Source organism: Oreochromis aureus, linkage group 13 (genome assembly GCF_013358895.1).
Source record: "Oreochromis aureus strain Israel breed Guangdong linkage group 13, ZZ_aureus, whole genome shotgun sequence".
In the NCBI taxonomy this organism is placed as follows: Eukaryota; Metazoa; Chordata; class Actinopteri; order Cichliformes; family Cichlidae; genus Oreochromis; species Oreochromis aureus.
The window spans coordinates 35,156,238-35,174,336 of record NC_052954.1 but is presented as its reverse complement, the minus strand read 5'-3'; the positions used below and the strand labels follow the sequence as shown (position 1 = coordinate 35,174,336).

At 45.6% G+C, this 18,099-nt stretch overlaps 1 protein-coding gene across 2 annotated transcripts; it reads right to left on the bottom strand.

Annotated features, from left to right (window-relative positions):
- Window positions 1-547: 547 nt before the first annotated feature.
- On the bottom strand, window positions 548-14,349 carry LOC116333204 (adipocyte plasma membrane associated protein). Of its 2 annotated transcripts, none has more exons than XM_039621434.1 (9): window positions 13,694-14,349; window positions 13,271-13,387; window positions 8,229-8,344; window positions 8,059-8,151; window positions 7,100-7,219; window positions 6,704-6,878; window positions 6,419-6,553; window positions 5,121-5,313; window positions 548-3,711 (listed from the first exon to the last, which is right to left on the bottom strand). In XM_039621434.1, exons 1-9 carry the CDS (start codon window positions 13,783-13,785, stop codon window positions 3,502-3,504), a joined length of 1,251 nt encoding a protein of 416 aa, XP_039477368.1. In that variant the 5' UTR covers window positions 13,786-14,349; the 3' UTR covers window positions 548-3,501. The 2 variants fall into 2 exon arrangements, with proteins under 2 accessions (XP_039477368.1, XP_031612244.2); XM_031756384.2 differs by having other exon boundaries at window positions 3,502-3,711; window positions 7,100-7,216.
- Window positions 14,350-18,099: the final 3,750 nt, after the last annotated feature.

The following is an 18,099-nucleotide window of genomic DNA, read 5'->3' as shown; positions in this document are numbered from 1 at the left end:
CCTCTGACCTCACAGCTGCCTCTCTGTCACGCTGACCTGCTGTATGTGTAAAGACTGTCAGGAGAAAGGCGGAGCTGCAGAGTCGGTGACAAACTGTAGTGTAATATTTTATAAACTCAAGTTACTCACCTGTAATCTACATAATCTCTGTGTAATCAGAGTAAACCTAAATGATGGATGACATCGCGTCCATCCTCGCCCCCCTTTAGTCTCAGTTTCTGAGCTTGTGTTTCTATAAGCTGCACCGTCACTGGGTATTCCTTTTCTTCACTATGATGTCATTAAACCATCACCACCAGGTGGCAGCATCACACCAGCACAGAACCTGACAGGAACTTAAACTCAGCTGGTGCTTCAGGCAGTTTGTTCACGTCCTGCGAGCTCGTTTCAGTCTGAACATCCTCTCAGTCCATTTCATCTGTTATCAACACAAAACAAAACACCCTCCACTTTAAAGGCTTCAGTCTGTCTGTGGGAGTCTGCCTCTGTCTGGATTACATCACTCATGGGGACTCAGTTTGATCTGTGAGGAAGACGAAGGCTGCGATAACAGTTCAGCTTTTATTGAAAGGCTGCAGGACAAAGTAAAAAGACGCAGTGTGACTGAAATACAGAGCTCATCACAGAGAGAAACATTTGGCACAAAAACAAGAAAATCAACAGAAGCACTGATCAATCATCACTGTTCAGGTAAAAAACGGAAACGCCACCAAACTGGATGAATTCAGAAGATCAGTGTGAAGTTCTCAGGCTGTGAGCAAACCTGTGGCTCTGATGTCACACTGATGAGCCCGGTGCGTTTCAGCCTCGGGCTCCTTCACTGTCTCCAGTCGCAGGTTTTGTTTGTTCAGCTCGTGCGTCGTGCTCTGACCTGCACGAAAGACACTTCACACGTAATGTTTGACCTAACGCTCACAGCTTTGGTCTCCTGAGGTCAAAGGTCAAACAGGAAGTCAACAGCCAGTTTGGATCATTCGTCACATTTATAAAAAAAATGATTCAGTTAAACAAACATCCTCCAGTGTTTCCCTCACTTTTTACACATTTTCCAGTTTTGAAGATTAACGGAACAAATACTGAACAGTTTCAACCCAAAGATTATTATAAAACCTGCTAATGCTAAGCAGCTCATCCAGTGCATGTGAAGCATTATCCATACTAAGCCACTAAACTGCCTGAAATATAATAAAACTAAAAAAAGCACTCGTCAGTCTTCAGTGGATGATTGAAATGTCTTTACAGGGACCCGTTCTGCTTGTTTCCAGCTACTTACTTCTAATATATGAGAGCAGCTTTGCATAACTCCCAGTTCAGAATAATCCTGTGTCTGTGCTTGGCTCGTCCTCTGTCTGAAACAAGCTGCTTCAGCTCCCGTCTCTTTAAGCCCCTCCTCCCTCGAAGCCCACTGTCCTCTGACTGGCCAGCTTCCAGAGGCTTGCTGAGGGGCAGCATGGAGCTGCTGAGCTGTACTGACTGCAGCGGCTCTGGCAGACGGAGGAAATCTGTGATGTAACGATGTCAGCGCATCAACAAAACAGGAAACAAACGGAAACTTAAAGTCGCTGATGTTTACGCGAGGCTACAAAACCAAACCTGCTCATCTACATGAGCAGAATAAGACGTATTCGTAGGGTTAGACGAGTTTGTAATGTTATATATATATTCATACAAAGGACAGGAGGAGGATAGGAGGAGGAAGACACGAGGAGGAGGACATGAGGAGGAGGACAGCTCCTCTTAACAGCTCAGATGACACAAAGAATGCGAGTCCACGCTTCGCGACGTGCAACAGACATCAATGTGAGGGAGGTGATCAGCGAGGACATCAAGCTGCTTCCATAACAGAAGCAATTTGCTCGCCACCCTTCGTGACAGCTGATTGCAACCAGTTCTGGTTGCCCAGGTAACTCTACAAACAGGCCATACCCTTGTTCATCAGTGGTATCCTGCGCTCTCATTAGACAACATTTCAGTCATCTGCCTGCAAGTTGACAAAAGAAAGGCTTGCAGTCGCCATGTGGCTTCCAGTGTGGACATAGCTTCTGTGCCACAGGTGGGCTGCTGGGCGAGTGGCAGCAGGAGGTCACCGACAGTCACCGGCGTGAAATTGGGAGTCAAAGAGGAAGCTGCTCAAAACGTCTTTGTGATCGCTTCGGTTGCTAACAGAGGAGTCCTCTGCAGACACGTTCAAACATGTTGCTAAGTAACGGTGCAACTGTGACGCACCGTGGAAATGAAGCTGTTTGCCTTCAAAGTAAAAGGTGCAGCTTTTGTTAGTTTCTGTGGATAGAGACAGCTTTTATTTTGAAGAGGAGCCATGTCTGTTTCCAGTTTGTGCTGCGCTTTTTAATTTCATTAGTGCTCGCTGGTTAGCTAGCTAACATCTGCAGCCAAGTCAGCATCTTCCACTACGGGACTACGGGAAACTGCAGCGACCAAAGCGACCAACTCCACACTTGTGACTACCAGCAACCTGCTGGGAAAACACATTTTTCCTTAGCGACCAGCAGTTGCCAGGTAATCCCTGATATTAGTATTATCACGAAAGATCTCCCCTATCAATCAATCAATTGCTAAAGCAACGCCTGAATCCTCCCAAAGCACTCAAGCTAACCCATTCAGATGCTAGCCCATCAAACTGCTATCGTATAAATATTTCAGTGCTGTCGGCCAATCAAATAACATTACAAAGAAATCCTTACAAAGAAATAAACAGTCTGTAATGTGACATCAATCACTGTGGCCTGAAGTACGTAAACACAGTCACAGGTAGGGAGCTTAGCTCAGTCACACCTGTGTTAGCCTCTCTTGTGACTGGTTGGTTATCACTAAAGACACGCCCACAAACACTTCCCAACGTGTGTCCAATTTAAAAAAAATTTTTTTTTAAAAATGCAAGTGCAAAAGTGCAGACGCTAGCCAATCAAAACACATTAAATCGTCCCAAGAGGGCGAAGCAGTTACTCAAGCAGCCTGTAATCTGGCATCAGTGTTAGCAGGAAGTTTATCATCACGGTGAGTGACCGCTCTTCTTCTGTGTAAACAAAGTTAGTCAGAGGCAGCTAGGTTAGCTCAGGCTAAGTGCTAACTAGCAGGTGAACGCTGTAGTCGCAGTGGTTTTCAGTGAAGAAATATCAAAAGCAGAAACACAAAAACCCAAACCTCGTTTCTCTGGAGATTTTGGTTGTGAATAAAATGTCTAAACACAGTGGTCAAACAAAATACTGTCAAAAAGTGAAGAAATGATCAAAAACGGTGATAAATCTAAAGCTGCATGAATCTTAAAAGGAAAAATCAACAGAGATTAGCCAAAAATGGTAAAGCTGCCCAATTCCTGGGACAGCCTGTAGGTGGCGCTGGGTGAAGTCATCATCATATCCTCGGGAGATTTCCAAGGCTGGAACTTTAATTTGTGGAACGAGCCGACAGAGGCGGGTTAACACCGTGTTAACATTTCAAAGTCACAAAAATGTCCGTCTGCTTGTCATCTTTTTAAATCTTCTACACCTTGCTGAGGTCAAGTTTGGCGATGTACGGCGAGCGGAAGGAGCCCAGGTACAGATTCCCATCATGCTCGTGGACCTCGCTGATGTAGGCCGCAACCAGGCCGTTGGGGTCGTGGAAGCTCCGCGTGCACACGCCGCCGTCGTGGAGCTCTGCGACCAAACTGTACCGGGGAACGAACTTCATCAGGATATCCTGACTGAAGAGCTGCAGGAGGGTGGAGGAAAGGTGAGAGAGAAGGAGACAGACAGCAAGGAGTTAAAGGGAAATCAGGCATGCTCTGTGGCGGTGCTGAACCTGGCGCGACCGCCACTCATTTTTTCCAGTGTCTGATGCAACAGGCGGTTTTGGAGCGCTCGCTCCAGGTTAAAGTCTGCAGACGGAGCAGCCAATCAGATTACAAAACTCTGGATTATGACTCATTCATGTTCCTGGACACCAGGACGAAGAAGAGGCGCTCTGAAACGCGTCATCATTCCAGAGTTCACTTTGATAAACCGCTCGATCGGATCCGTAGCTAAGAGCTACCCTGACCTGACCCCTGACCTTCACGGCCGCGTCAGTCTGCCTTCGGCCTCCCCCCTTTACACCCTGATCTGTGACACACACACACACAGTTCTGTGTGTGTGTGTGTGTGTGTGTGTGTGTGTGTGTGTGTGTGTGTGTGTGTGTGTGTGTGTGTGTGTGTGTGTGTGTGGCTCAGGTCCTGTGGCACTGTGTGAATACGTGTTTCATCCGTCTGCTCTGGCTCACGTCCGTGTTTGTGAAATTAAGCTAAAGTGCACCTTCGGGGGTGGAGGGGGTGGGTGGAGCTGCCGTTTACCCCACAAACCAGTGAGAGTCGTACACGTGACGGAGTTTTAACTTTAGTAACGTTGTTAGTAATGATCAATAAATCGGTCAGGGGGTCAAACCCAGCCGACTCGTGTCGCTCACTCGTGTGTGTGCCGAGGATAATTAAACCAAAGGTCAAAGGTCGAACACTCTGAATGAAGTTTCCTCCTAGTTTTGACTAAACATCAGAAGATGATAGCAGACCACCGGTGACGGCCGCTCCACGCGGTTTACAAAGTGTCTCATTAGCTGTAGCGTGTCCCGGGGGCGGGAATCAGAGGCTGTTTCTGATTGGATCACTTCCAAACTCGTCCCACTTTTCTACACAGCCGAATCATTTCTGATTGGCTCTCGTCTCTGCAGATATTTTCATCTCTCTTTTATTCGTTGATGAAAGAGGCTTCATCTTCAGTTTTGTTCTCGTGCGCCATTTTTAATATATCGTCTGTTATCATCAGATAAAAACTGATGGTCAGCGACATTAACACTGGCGTGAAGACACACATGCTACACGCGTGCCTACGTCAGGTGACATCACAGAAATGACCCTCCCCCACTCAGGCGCCAACAGATGTAAGCCGTGCTTCTGCACAAACTCCTGCACAAGCATCTTTGCTCTGACGTTAACAGTATCCGCTCTAGCATCCACATCGTATCAGAGCCCATCACCTCCCCGCCAGCACGTGACCACCATCACCTCCCCGCCATCACCGTCAGATTCATTGATTTCAGACATTTTAATCAGGTCTAATTTTAAATGTGTATAAAAGTCTGTTTTTACCTTGAATATGAACTTTTTGATCCAGGGTCTCTGGGACAGGAAATCCAGCATTGAGAAGCCGGGGTTCGGTCTCACCGCCGACATGGCCACCCAGTAACCTCCGGTGGAGCTCGGGCGGATGTTGTCAGGGAAACCCGGCAAGTTGTCCATGAACGTGTCCATCCCGCCTTTATTCAGCCCGGCCACGTGGACCCTGGTGCAGAAGAGCGTCACGTGACAGACAAACGTAGAAACTGCATCACATGACACCGATCAGCCGTCTGTGACAGCGAGGTTACGCTGAGCAGCCTCTGGGGGGCCAAAACCAAAACGCTCACATCACAGGGAACCTCACCCAGCAGCGGGGGATGTCACAGCAGCTATATCCATTTTTTATTAAATGTTTACAAATATTTTATTTATTTCAAAACAAAGTGGCTTAAAAAAACATTTTTCTAAACAGAACATTTATGTTTTTAGTCTCTTTTAGAAACAATGAATATGATTAAACCTTAAAATCCTGGGTTAGCACACCTGCAGAGGTCAGACTGACAGCTGCAACAGAAACGCTCACCAATACAAAATATAGAAACATTTACGTCATCGTGACCTGTACTTACTACATGTCCCCTGCTGTCATGTGACCTGAGTGTAATGGAAGTGCACGTTTCTGATTGGCTGTAACTCTTTAAACAGACGTGACCACAGACCTGTTTACTGTTCACACGCCGCTCAGGCCGGAGCCTAACAGGAAGGAAGCAAATCACCTGGCAAGTCGACCACGACACACACACACACACACACACACACACACACACTCACACTCACGTCTCTCTGTGTTTGTCAGGACCAGTGTGTCGCTGACGTAACGTATTATGTAACCATGCCTGATTTCTGCAAGCATGTGTGAACCCTCACTAACGGTCCTAACAGTGCAGACGCGTCCCCATAAAACAGACGTCCTCACTACAGCGGTCTCTAACATGTAAACCCCACAAACACAGAAAGACGTGACTCCCTCTCTAACTCACACACTTGATGTAGGTTTAAAAAAAAAAAAAGGCTGGACGTTCTCAGAGAGCCTGTTTCCACGGCAACCGAGATCCAGCATCAGCGCCATCATGCAGACGGTTGTTTAACATCCATCGTACATGAGTGGCTCACACAGGAAGTTAAAGAGCGCAGATAGCAGCCTGGTTTGATTTGCTCGTGATTTTACGTTAAATATTTTTAACTCTAAGGTTTTTAGTTTGTGCTGGACATTCTGAAGCCCTCAGCCTCAGATGGTGGCGCAGGCACAGGTGAGTCGGGTGGGTTACCTGCGGATCCGGGCCATGGTGGTCTCCGCCACCAGCACCGACTCCTCGTCCGGCAGCAGTTGGATGCCATTTGGGAATCGCAGGTCCTCCATCACCACCGTCAGCTCCTTGGTCTCCGTGTTGTACTCGAGGACGCTGAGGATGAAACGGCTCACGTTAGAGAACCGCTGCCAGGCTTTTAATGTGACATGTCACAAACAGGAAGTGGTATGGATGATTAATAAACGCCATTCTAATAAAACGTTTGACTGTCAGTGCTCTCAGACGCTGGTTGGACGCAGGTACCGGCCGTCGGGCGTGGCCTCCATGATGAGGTGCATGTAGTCTCTGCGCTGCCACCTGCTGCTGGAGTCGGTAAAGTACACCTTCTTTCCATCCTGCGTCACCGCCACGTCGTTAATAAATGACAGCTTCCTCCCTGCGACGATCTGGCCGCCGTTCACTAACCTGGTCGCCTCACCTGCAAAGAAAAACACACAGTCCGCTCCACCTGATCATGTGACTCAGCACGAACACAGTCCAGCTGTTAGCTTTGATCCAGATGTGCCACGGTAAAACCCAGAATTAGACTTTCGGGTGCCAGAACCTTTCAGTCACATGACACCTCTACGAAACTCACCTGAGCCCAGCAGGCAGGAAGCGTGGGAACAGGAAGTGGGATCAGGCTGCACCATCACTTACCTGTGGTGGGGTTGACCTCGAACAGACCCAGGTAGGCGTCGGCTACAAACAGCGTCCCGTTGGGTCCGACTCTGATCCCCAGCGGCCTCCCGCAGGTGGGCTCGTCCTCTCTGGAGCCTGCTGGACATCGACCAATCAGAAAGGGTGCCAGGTGTGCTTGGACACAGACGTGTGAGAAACATTTAAAAGAAATCTTTTTAGGTTGTTCGATTCTTTTATTTTGGCACAAACAGGCTCCAAACGTCAACGAGCACAAAACTCAGAGCTTCTGCTTCCTGCTGGAGGAAGCGCCACAGCAAGCTCACGTTACCTTCGCAGACCTGAACTTCCTGTTCGGGTTCTTCCCGACACACCTGGCTGAAAGTTTAGGCTTAAACCAGAGACTTCAGTTTAATAAGCTGGTTTAAGTTGGAGTCAGCAGACGGCGTGCTGTTACCTGCGTCTCAGGTGTGCTGTGACGCTGTGCAGGTCTTAGCGTGTCGCCGGGTTCATCCGAGGTCTCTCACGTGTTTGTGTTGAAAGCAGCAGATCAGGGCTGAAGGTCAAACTTCAAACCGTCAGTTCTTTATTGGGAAACTCCAAAATGAAGCAAGCGTGTGGCTGCGGGCAGGCTGACAGTAACGCCTTGCTCAACAGCAGGCTGACGGTTTGATCCCGTCACTCTTGCTCACTGTCAGCGTGTGACAGAGCTCAGGCTGTCTCACCTGCAGCTCCGTCACATGATGTAAAGTTTAAAGCTCTGAGCAGAGGGAGGCGGGTACACCCGGACACAGGTGAGCGCCGCGTCGCACCTGGACACCAGCCAATCATTTAGGTTTTGTCTAGCTGGCTAACACATGAAACCCGGACATGCTGAAGTGTTTCTAACCTGAAGTCCAGGTCACGCCCACAAACTTTGACAGCGCACAGGAAGAGGAGGCGGCACGTGAAGACAGGAAGCACACACGAGCACGACTCACCGCATGGCAGCTTCCCGAATCTCGTCACCGTGTGGATCCTCCGACCGACCAGCTTCACGATTTTCCCGTCAGCTGTTCCCGAGAACAGAACATCTGCAGACACAGAGGGACAAACATCTGTCAGCTCTCGGCGCTCCTCGTCCCGGTCGCTGCGGACATCTGACACCGACCTCCGATGTTGGCGATGGACTCGGGGCCGACGAGCTGGTCCTCAAACAGTCTCTGAGCTTCTCTGAGCTTCAGGTTGGGCTCCCAGCAGCCCTTCATCATCGGCGGCTCCTTCAGCCTGCAGCACCACGACCGACCAGTGGGGGCAGCAGCAAAAACTCGTTAACTTTTATTTCAAAAAGAATTTAACATGAATATTGTGACTTTCTCTGAGCAGACAGAGTTTCAGATTACAGAGTTACTCTCTGTTTTTATTCATCTAGTTATTCCAGGTGTTAGCAGAGCTGCTCTGTGCAGCGTTATGGCATAATAATTTTGAGGGAGAATAAAAAGTCGACACACATATCTTATTCCTGACGGAGGACTCTGCCACTACACTTCTCCAGTCCATTCACAAAGTCGTTGCATGGTGAGACATGGATAGTAAGTGGGCGGAGCCTTTTACCGTCATTTTATTGTGACGCAAAGTACAAACACCTGTGGACACACAATCCAACACCCCCACTTGTACACAGGTTGGGAAAAACAGTCCTCCGGAAAAAAACATCTTACATTCCAAACACAAATACAGAGAATTTGTCTAACTTAGACTTTGAAACTGGTTTCGTCATCATATCTGCTACCATTGACTCAGTTGGACAGTAATCAATGAGCACTTTCCTTTCATGTACAGCTGACCTTATAAAATGATATTTCACATCAATATGTTTACATCTTTGTCTGTTCACTGGATTTTTTGACAAAGCGATTGTTCCCTGATTGTCCTCCAATATCATAGGTATTTCATACTCAAACTCATCAAGATCTTGAATCAAATAAGTCAAATACATACATTCCTGAATTGTTGCTGCTAATGCCATGTATTCGGCTTCACAAGTTGATAGTGCTGTAGTTGTCTGCTTTTGGTTTTCCATGATATCAAAGGACCATTTTCATTTAGGCTTACACAATAACCTGTCATACTGCGTCTATCAGAAACATCGGATGCCCAGTCTGCATCACTGTATGCTTTCGAGACCTAGTTTTCCACTTGAACATTTCCTAAAACACAGTTCTTTTCCTTGACTACCTTTTAGATACCTCAGAACATGTTTCACTGCTGTCCAATCATCAACAGTTGGCGCATTGAAGTGTTGTGACAGTTTGCTGACAACATAGCTTAAATCAGGTCGCGTACAATAGCTCAGATAAATAAGACATCCTACCGCTTCACGATATCTCCTCACATCTGGTAATGTCTCGAATTTATCAGAATGAGTCCATTTCTGTTCACAGGGTGTTAACCTTGGCTTACAGTTTTGCATGTTAAATCTCTTTAAAATGTTCTCAATATATATTTTCTGTGACATTTTGACACATTCTTTTTCTTGAAGAAAATCTATTCCTAGAAAATGGTTAAGTTTCCCCAGATCTTTCATTTGGAATTTAGAAGAGAGCATTTCTTTCACGCCTGAAAGCACATTTTCATTGTTAGCTGCAATGAGTAAATCATCCACCCACACTATGATGATTACTTTTTCACTTTCAGTTTCTTTTGAATACACACAATGATCAGCAATATTTTGTCTAAATCCACAACTGCTTAAATAGTCATGTAAGGTTTGGTTCCAGTTACGACCCGATTGCTTCAGCCCATAAAGTGATTTCTTTAGTCTGTACACCAGTTTATTAGTCTCACTTGACTCTGTCTCAAAACCTTCTGGTTGTTGTATATATATATTTCTTCATTTATTGGTGCGTGTAGATAGGCGGTTTTTACATCCATCTGGTGAACCAACATATCATCCTGAACCACTTTCTGCATCAAAACTCTCACACTCGATAAATTAGCAGTCGGTGAAAAAGTCTCCTCATAATCAACTCCTTTTGTTTGACTAAAACCTTTAGCCACAAATCGAGCTTTATATCTGTCTGATCCGTCTGAGTTCTTTTTAACGGCATAAACCCATTTACCCCCCACTGCTTTCTTACCCTCTGGTAAAGTGGTTAAAGTAAATGTGTCATTCTCCTTAAGGGATTGAATTTCTTCATTCATCGCTTTTTCCCCATTCTTTTGACTCACTTGACACAATAGCTTCGCTAAATGATGTGGGTATTTCACACAACAATCTGTAGCAATAATCAACACTGATTTGCATCTGTTCATTTTCACACTCTTTCACATCCGTGATATAATCACTCAAATAATCAGGTCTCTTTCTGATTCTGGATGGATAACGTGTAGCTCCAGCATCTACTTTATCCTCAGTTTTAACCTCGGACTCAGTTTGCCTGCTTTCACTACCATCTGGAATGTCCTCATCCTTCGTCTGTTTGGGTTCACCATCTTTTCTGGATTCATAAACCTCATCTTCATACATCTGATCACTCTGTGTTTGTTGATCCATTGTCGCGGGATTTAGTATTTTTATCAATCTGTGCTTTTCAACCTTCCGGTTTTTGGGAAATAGATCAAATATGCTGGACTATTTTTGTCATATCCCAAGAAAACACCTTTGTCACATCTTGGATCCAGCTTTCCCCTATTTTGTTTATAAGCATAGCACAATGATCCGAATTTTTTCATTCTAGAAAGATCAGGTCTTTTTCCAGTTAACATCTTATACGCTGTCTGACCTGTGCGTTTGTTAAAACATCGGTTCGAATCACTCCCGCGGTTTGTACTGCATATGGCCATAAAGACTTTGGCAATTCGCTCTCAACTAACATGCATCTCGCCATGTCAAAAAGTGTACGCCAGTTCCTCTCTGCTGTTCCGTTTGATGAGGCGAATATGGCGTCAAGTTTCCTGCCTAATGCCGTGTCTACTTAATAAATCTCTGAACTGACTGCTTGTAAATTCAGTTCCATTATCAGAACGAATGCACTTGATTTTCCCATATGACGCCACATCTGCAATAAATCTTTCAGTTGCTTGAGTTGTATCACTTTTGTGTTTCAGATTATATACAAATGTTGCACCTGAATAATCATCAACAAACGACAAAACAAACTTAAACCCTTCTTTAGAGTTTGGCGTAATCGGACCAGCTAAATCCGTATGTACCAACTCTAATGCTGCCCTGGCCTTTTCATCCGGTTCTCGGTTCCTAGTTTGAGTAAACTTCCCTTGTATACAGGCTTCACAGTGCATATTTTTGTTGATTTTACCCTTAATTTCCATTCCATCAACGACATTTTGCAGATTTTGAACATCCTCATAATTACAGTGTCCTAGAATTTCATGCCACGTTTGCATATCAAAACATCCATTACATTTCTCTTCAAACTCTTGCACAGTGTTTATAAAGAACAGTCTCTCGTGTTCATATATAGGGAATTTTGTTCCATCAACATGTTTAAGAAAACTGTCCCGTGTTTGAAAACCACAGTGGCTCCGTTACTAGTAGCTGCTTTTACTGACAAAATGTCCTGTGGGAACGATGGAATGTAGAGTGCTTGTTTCAATGTTACCTTGTGGCTGCGTCCTTTACTGTCAAACATACTTATCTCAGCATCTCCTCGCCGCTTTGCAGCTCCTCTGCTCCGCCTTCCGTCAGCCAACTCTACACAATGAGCCTCGGGTCGAAATGTGTCATCAAAAGTCTTAAAACTCTCGATCTTCGTGAAGATATGTGACGTCGCCCCGTATCCACCAGTAGCTGGTTATTCAGCATCTCTTGGCCGCCGTCCGGGACCCTCTGGGGTTTGGAGCCCGTCTTGAACAGCGTAGTCCTTCTCCACGACCCCTCTCGCTTCATCCCGTCTTAGCTTCCTTCTACAGGTCGCATCTTTGTGTGTACTACTCCGGCAAAAAAACTGCACCATACTCTGGATCGGCACGTTCTTGCAGTGTGTCCCTTTAGTCCACATTTAAAACACACAATCTCATTATTCTTTGATCTTCGGTCATCTGCTCGCCATGAAGTAGAATCCTGGTCTGATTGCACTTTTGTCCTCATTACGTTGTCATCAGTTACAGCCGCACGCATTCTCTCGGTTTCTTCATAACTTCTGAGTTTTACTTTAAACTCTGAAAATGTGATTTTTGCTTCACTCTGTGTAACGTGCACAATCAGGGGTTTAAACGTCTCTGGTAGACCTTTCATTATCATTGCGATCAGAAGTCCATCAGTTAGTGACTCACCCGCATTTTTTAACGCTGTGATAATTGCTTCTGCTCGGATAATATAGTCCGTCACACTTTCATTCTTTTCATTTGTGAGAGAAGTGAGTTCGGTGTACAGACTTATGATCCTTGGCTTGCCCACTCCTGCATAATGACCTCTCAAAATTTTTAGGGCTTTCCGTCCGTCATCAACTGCATCTCTCATAACTAACGATAAACTTTTGTCATCCAGAAATTGTATCAACTCTGCATATGCTTCTGCATTTTTGTCATCATCTTCACCATCGGCTTCTTCATCACCCTCAGCCTTTAAGATGACATCTTTCAAACCTTGTAGTCTGAGATGACCAAGGAACTTCGTTTCCCATATCTCATATTTCCTTTCATCTCCATCAAATTGCAAACGGGAATATCGACTGCCCGACTCTGCCGTGCGTCTGCTCATGATGCACAAAAACGCTTACTCACTCAATCGTGCCAAACTTTTAACACCTGCCGGTAACTTGCGGTTTCAGGAAACGCTGCCCTTCCTTTGGCAGTTACAGGATCTCTTTACTGCTACTCTGGGCCCATAACCTGTTAGCAGAGCTGCTCTGTGCAGCGTTATGGCATAATAATTTTGAGGGAGAATAAAAAGTCGACACACATATCTTATTCCTGACGGAGGACTCTGCCACTACACTTCTCCAGTCCATTCACAAAGTCGTTGCATGGTGAGACATGGATAGTAAGTGGGCGGAGCCTTTTACCGTCATTTTATTGTGACGCAAAGTACAAACACCTGTGGACACACAATCCAACACCAGGATTGAAATATTGGGATCTTTCACACGTTTTTATGGATTTTATTTTGAAAACATCTAAAGTAATTTCTGAATGCGCTGATGTTTGTAGCCAAACTGATTATTCATTAAGCGGCTGACGTGTGTCACTCACGTGAAGACTTCGGGCTTGATGGGAGACTCGAGGATGAGGATGATGACCAGGAGAGGAAGAAGCAAGAGGACGCCCAGAGAAAGCAGCGTGACCCGGAAGATCTTCCCGCTGTAGGTGCTGAGAGCAGAAACAGAGACGTGACTCCTCTGTTTCTCAGGGATCCACCCCGGAGCCTGACCCACCTGACCCCCACAATCAACCGTGTTTCCCACACTAGCTTCATTAATGCAGGCCGACGTCCTCGTAAACACACCTGCACGATCACATTTACAGGTGAGCATCACGAGATAACGAGGCGAGCCTTGAAAGAGTCAACGTGTGTGAGTGAGAAGACCCCGAACACGAAGGCTAATAGAAACACGCAGCGTGTCCCCGTGGGCTGTTCAACACCGCCTCGATGAGAACAAACCCCGCGGCTCTTACCTGGACCCTTTGTGCCGCTGCTCCGGCAGCTCGTCGGTGATCACCTGCGGGCGGTGCAGCCGCCGGAAGCGCAGTCCCGCCGACTCGTTCATGTTGCGCTCGGCTCGGTTGCAAAGCTCGCGGTCACCGTGTGCAGGTTTGGTGCTTGTTGGAGCGAGTGAAGCAGCTCTGGGAGCGAGCAGCAGATACTTCTTCTTCTTCTTCTAAATGTTGTTGGCCGTTAGCAAACAACAAAATGGCGCATTACCGCCACCAACCGGTCTGGACCGGAACGACCTCTAAAAACACCCTCAGTCCTCCCAAACATTTTACCCTCTTTTACAAACTGGAACAAGGCCCGCTAACCTTGACTTCTCGAGTCCTTTGGCAGTAAATCCGTAAGATCCAGATTCATCTTCATGTCACTGAGGTTCTGGGTCAGTGGGTCAGTGGGCTTCTCTCCACCTGATACTTCTGTGTAACATGATCCATGGTTTCCTCTGCTCCACAGTACTCACATTTCCCTGTATTATGTTTCCCTACCATCAACAGTGTAGTGTTCAAACCAGTATGTCCACATCTTATTCTTGATATAACCACCTCCTCTCTCCTACTCCTTCCTGTGCTCCTCCTCTCCATCTTTCCTTCATTTCTTGCCTTGCGACTCTCTTTATCTCTGCCTGACAGAAGCTAACAGCCGGGTCACTAACCCGTGGTTTGTGGCTTCCTTCGCAGCTCTATCTGCCATTTCATTGGCTCTGACTCCACATACAAACACACCTGTAAGTCTGTAATCTACGGTGGCCCTGAGAGGCCAAACGGACTGCAACTTCAGAAAACACCTGCAAAAAGAAAAACACTGCAAAAGAAAAACGCTGCAAAAAAAAACACCTGCAAAAAGAAAAACGCTGCAAAAGAAAACACCTGCAAAAAGAAAAATGCTGCAAAAAGAAAAACGCTGCACTGCAACTTCAAGAAAAACGCTGCACTGCAACTTCAGAAAACACCTGCAAAAAGAAAAACGCTGCAAAAGAAAAACGCTGCAAAAAAAAACACCTGCAAAAAGAAAAACGCTGCAAAAGAAAACACCTGCAAAAAGAAAAACGCTGCAAAAAGAAAAACGCTGCAAAAAGAAAAACGCTGCACTGCAACTTCAAGAAAAACGCTGCACTGCAACTTCAGAAAACACCTGCAAAAAGAAAAATGCTGCAAAAGAAAAACGCTGCAAAAAGAAAAATGCTGCAAAAGCACACAAAACACAACGGAAATAGGAAAAAACACAATGGAAATGTATCTGGGGAGACAATAACCCGACGGACCAGTTGCACGAACCCTAACATGCATGTATATTCCAGATATCTGTAGTATTATTAGAATCATATTATTACAACACATTTACCTCCCCTCCACTTCTTTGAAGTGTCTCCCAGTCCCAGCGCACTTGTTAGCATGTTTTGGTTCGTGCAACTGGTCCGTCGGGTTATTGTCTCCCCAGAAACATTTCCATTGTGTTTTTTCCTATTTCCGTTGTGTTTTGTGTGCTTTTGCAGGTGTTTTCTTTTTGCAGCGTTTTTCTTTTTGCAGGTGTTTTCTGAAGTTGCAGTCCGTTTGGCCCATTGACTGTAGAAAACATGGACGACGCGACAGCTCCCCAAAAATGAAGCCAAAACGTCTCTATCGCCCCCTGGTGTCTGGCTGCAGTATAGGTCATAAACCCCGCCTCCTCCATGTTAGCGGATGGGACTGGGGTCAGACTAAAATAAATTTATTCTCCTCAGATAATTTTTTTTCCAAAGATTCTTCCTTTTGTTATCAATAGTTCTCATCATGCTGATTGATGTCCAAGGGGTCTCCTCTCCCATAAGTTTGATTCTAATTCCTACCGCGGTGATGTTAAATTGGGGTGAAACGTCATCATAGCAGCTTTGACTGGCAGCTGCAGTCACGGAGAAACTTGCGTATCTGTGTTCGGGAATAGCAGATAGAGCGTAGGCTCTGAGAGGAGGGCCAGCGTTTACGCTACGAAAACACAACCGAGTGTTTTAACCTGACAGCCTGAGGTGTTCTTCAGTAAACTGGACTACCCGACAGAAGGACCCGAGGCCCCGCTGCACTTTTTAGAATAGAATAGAATAGAATAGAAAAGCCTTAATTGTCATTGTACAGGGTACAACGAAATTGGAGTGCCACTCCCTTGGTGCAAAATGCAATAATAAATATAAATGTAAAATATAAAAAGTACAATAAAACAATCGTAAGTACAGGATAGCAGCATTAATATAATGATAGTATGAATAGCAGCATAATATAATGACAGTATGACAGTATGGTGTGGCTAAGCAGGTTCAATTGTTTTTGTGCTTATTTACTACGGTGATAGCTCTGGGAAAGAAGCTATCCCTGAATCTGTTTGTCCTGGTTTTATGTGACCTGTACCGTCGGCCTGATGGTAATAGTTCAAACAGTTGATTGCTGGGGTGAGAATGGTCCTTGATGATATTGCCAGCTCTGCTGAGGTACCGAGAGTTTGCAATGACCTCCAGGCTGGGCAGAGAGCAGCCAGTGATCTTCTGGGCTGTGTTGATGACCCTCTGCAGTGCTTTCCTGTCTGCAGCTGAGCACCCTGCATACCATGTTGTTATGCCGTACGTTAGGATGCTCTCTATGGTGGCTCTGTAGAATGTCACCAGCAGCCTCTCCTCCAGGTTGTTCCTCCTGAGCACTCTCAGAAAGTGGAGACGCTGCTGGGCCTTTTTTACCACCGCCGTGGTATTTGCAGTCCAGGAGAGATCATCAGAGATCTGCACGCCCAGAAACCTCATGGAGTGTACCCTCTCCACACGGTTCCCGTGAATGTACAGTGGGGCCGGATCTGCTCTGCCCTTCCTGAAGTCCAAGATAAGTTCTTTAGTTTTCGTGGTGTTCAGTTGGAGGTTATTAACTGAACACCACTCAGTCAGTCTGTTGACCTTATCTCTGTAGTCCGACTCATCCCCCCTTGAGATGAGTCCAACCACTGTGGTGTCATCCGCGAACTTTATGATGGTGTTTGAGAGATGGGTAGGGGAGCAGTCGGATGTGTAGAGCGTAAACAGGAGGGGACTCAGAACACATCCTTGTGGAGACCCGGTGCTGAGTGTGATGGTGCTGGACAGGTGGAGGCCGAGTCTAACAGACTGTGGTCTATTTGTCAGGAAGTCCTTGATCCAGAGGCAGATGGGGGTGGAGAGTCCCAGGTGAGACAGTTTTTGGACCAGGATCTCCGGGATGATGTGATTGAATGCTGAGCTTTTCAGTAAGTTAATCGTGTTTGTAAGCTAATCCGTAACTACTGTCCTTAGGTAGGTCCTGAGACCTAGCTAGCTAAAATGAGCACTCGGCTATCGGGGTTCGTTTAGCTAATCTGTGCAGGTGAATGAACTTACTAAAGAAATCAAGAGAAACGCCCCGGGCTGATCTGTCACTAATTACTGCACTTTTATTACAAGTATTATACTGTAAAAGCATCAGGCTGCACCCTGCTGCAGCTCCTGTGCAGAGCTGATTATTAAATATGTGCAAACAACAGCATGGTTTCAGTCTCTTGCCACATCTGTAAAGACAGTAACATCTTTTTTAAAAGCTTGTACTTCAGTAACTCCTCATTAATCAGGAACTATGGATTAAAGTACTGTAGTGTACTGTAATACTGAAAAAATGTAAGAGAAGAACTTCAGATCCTGAGTGTGTGAGGACAGAAGAATCAGCTTCATTTCAATTTTGAGGGATAAAATTTATATCTGAGTTTGATGGTTCTGTTGTCTTTGTGATTACAGGAGCTGCCCTCAGATTCAGACCTCAGCACCACCCAGTGACAGCAGACAGATCATCCAACATGTTCACATGTTAACTGCAGTAACTCTCCAGTTCTTTTGCTGGTTTACCGCTACTGACGACTCGTTTAATTAAGGTAAATACAACCATGTCACTGTTATAAAAAAAAGACGCACAGCTTATCATCTTATAGTCCTAAAATCACTCTGTTGTTAATTCGTTTGCTAGATTAGCCGCTAGCATACGCACTGTGTTGGAGGCTTGTTGCTAGCTAGTTAGCGATGCTACACACCTGCTACTCTAATAGTCTGTGTTATTGAAGGATTCAGCATTTCTTATGTTTTTTTTTTTATCCATTTTTAGACAGCGATGAGATCAGCTGCACACTCTACAGAAGCCCAGAGTTACTGTTAATATCAAAAATATAATGCTGTCCTTTGAGATTTTAACATAAGACTGTGAGTGTAATGGATCTAAAACTGTTTAAATCTTCAGAGCCCTCTACAGCCTGGTAACATGGAAACTTTAAAAACATCAGCAGAACGTTTCAGTAGTGTAGTCTAATTTGTTCTTTTCATTTAATAATAGAGTCCATATTATATCAACAGCTACAT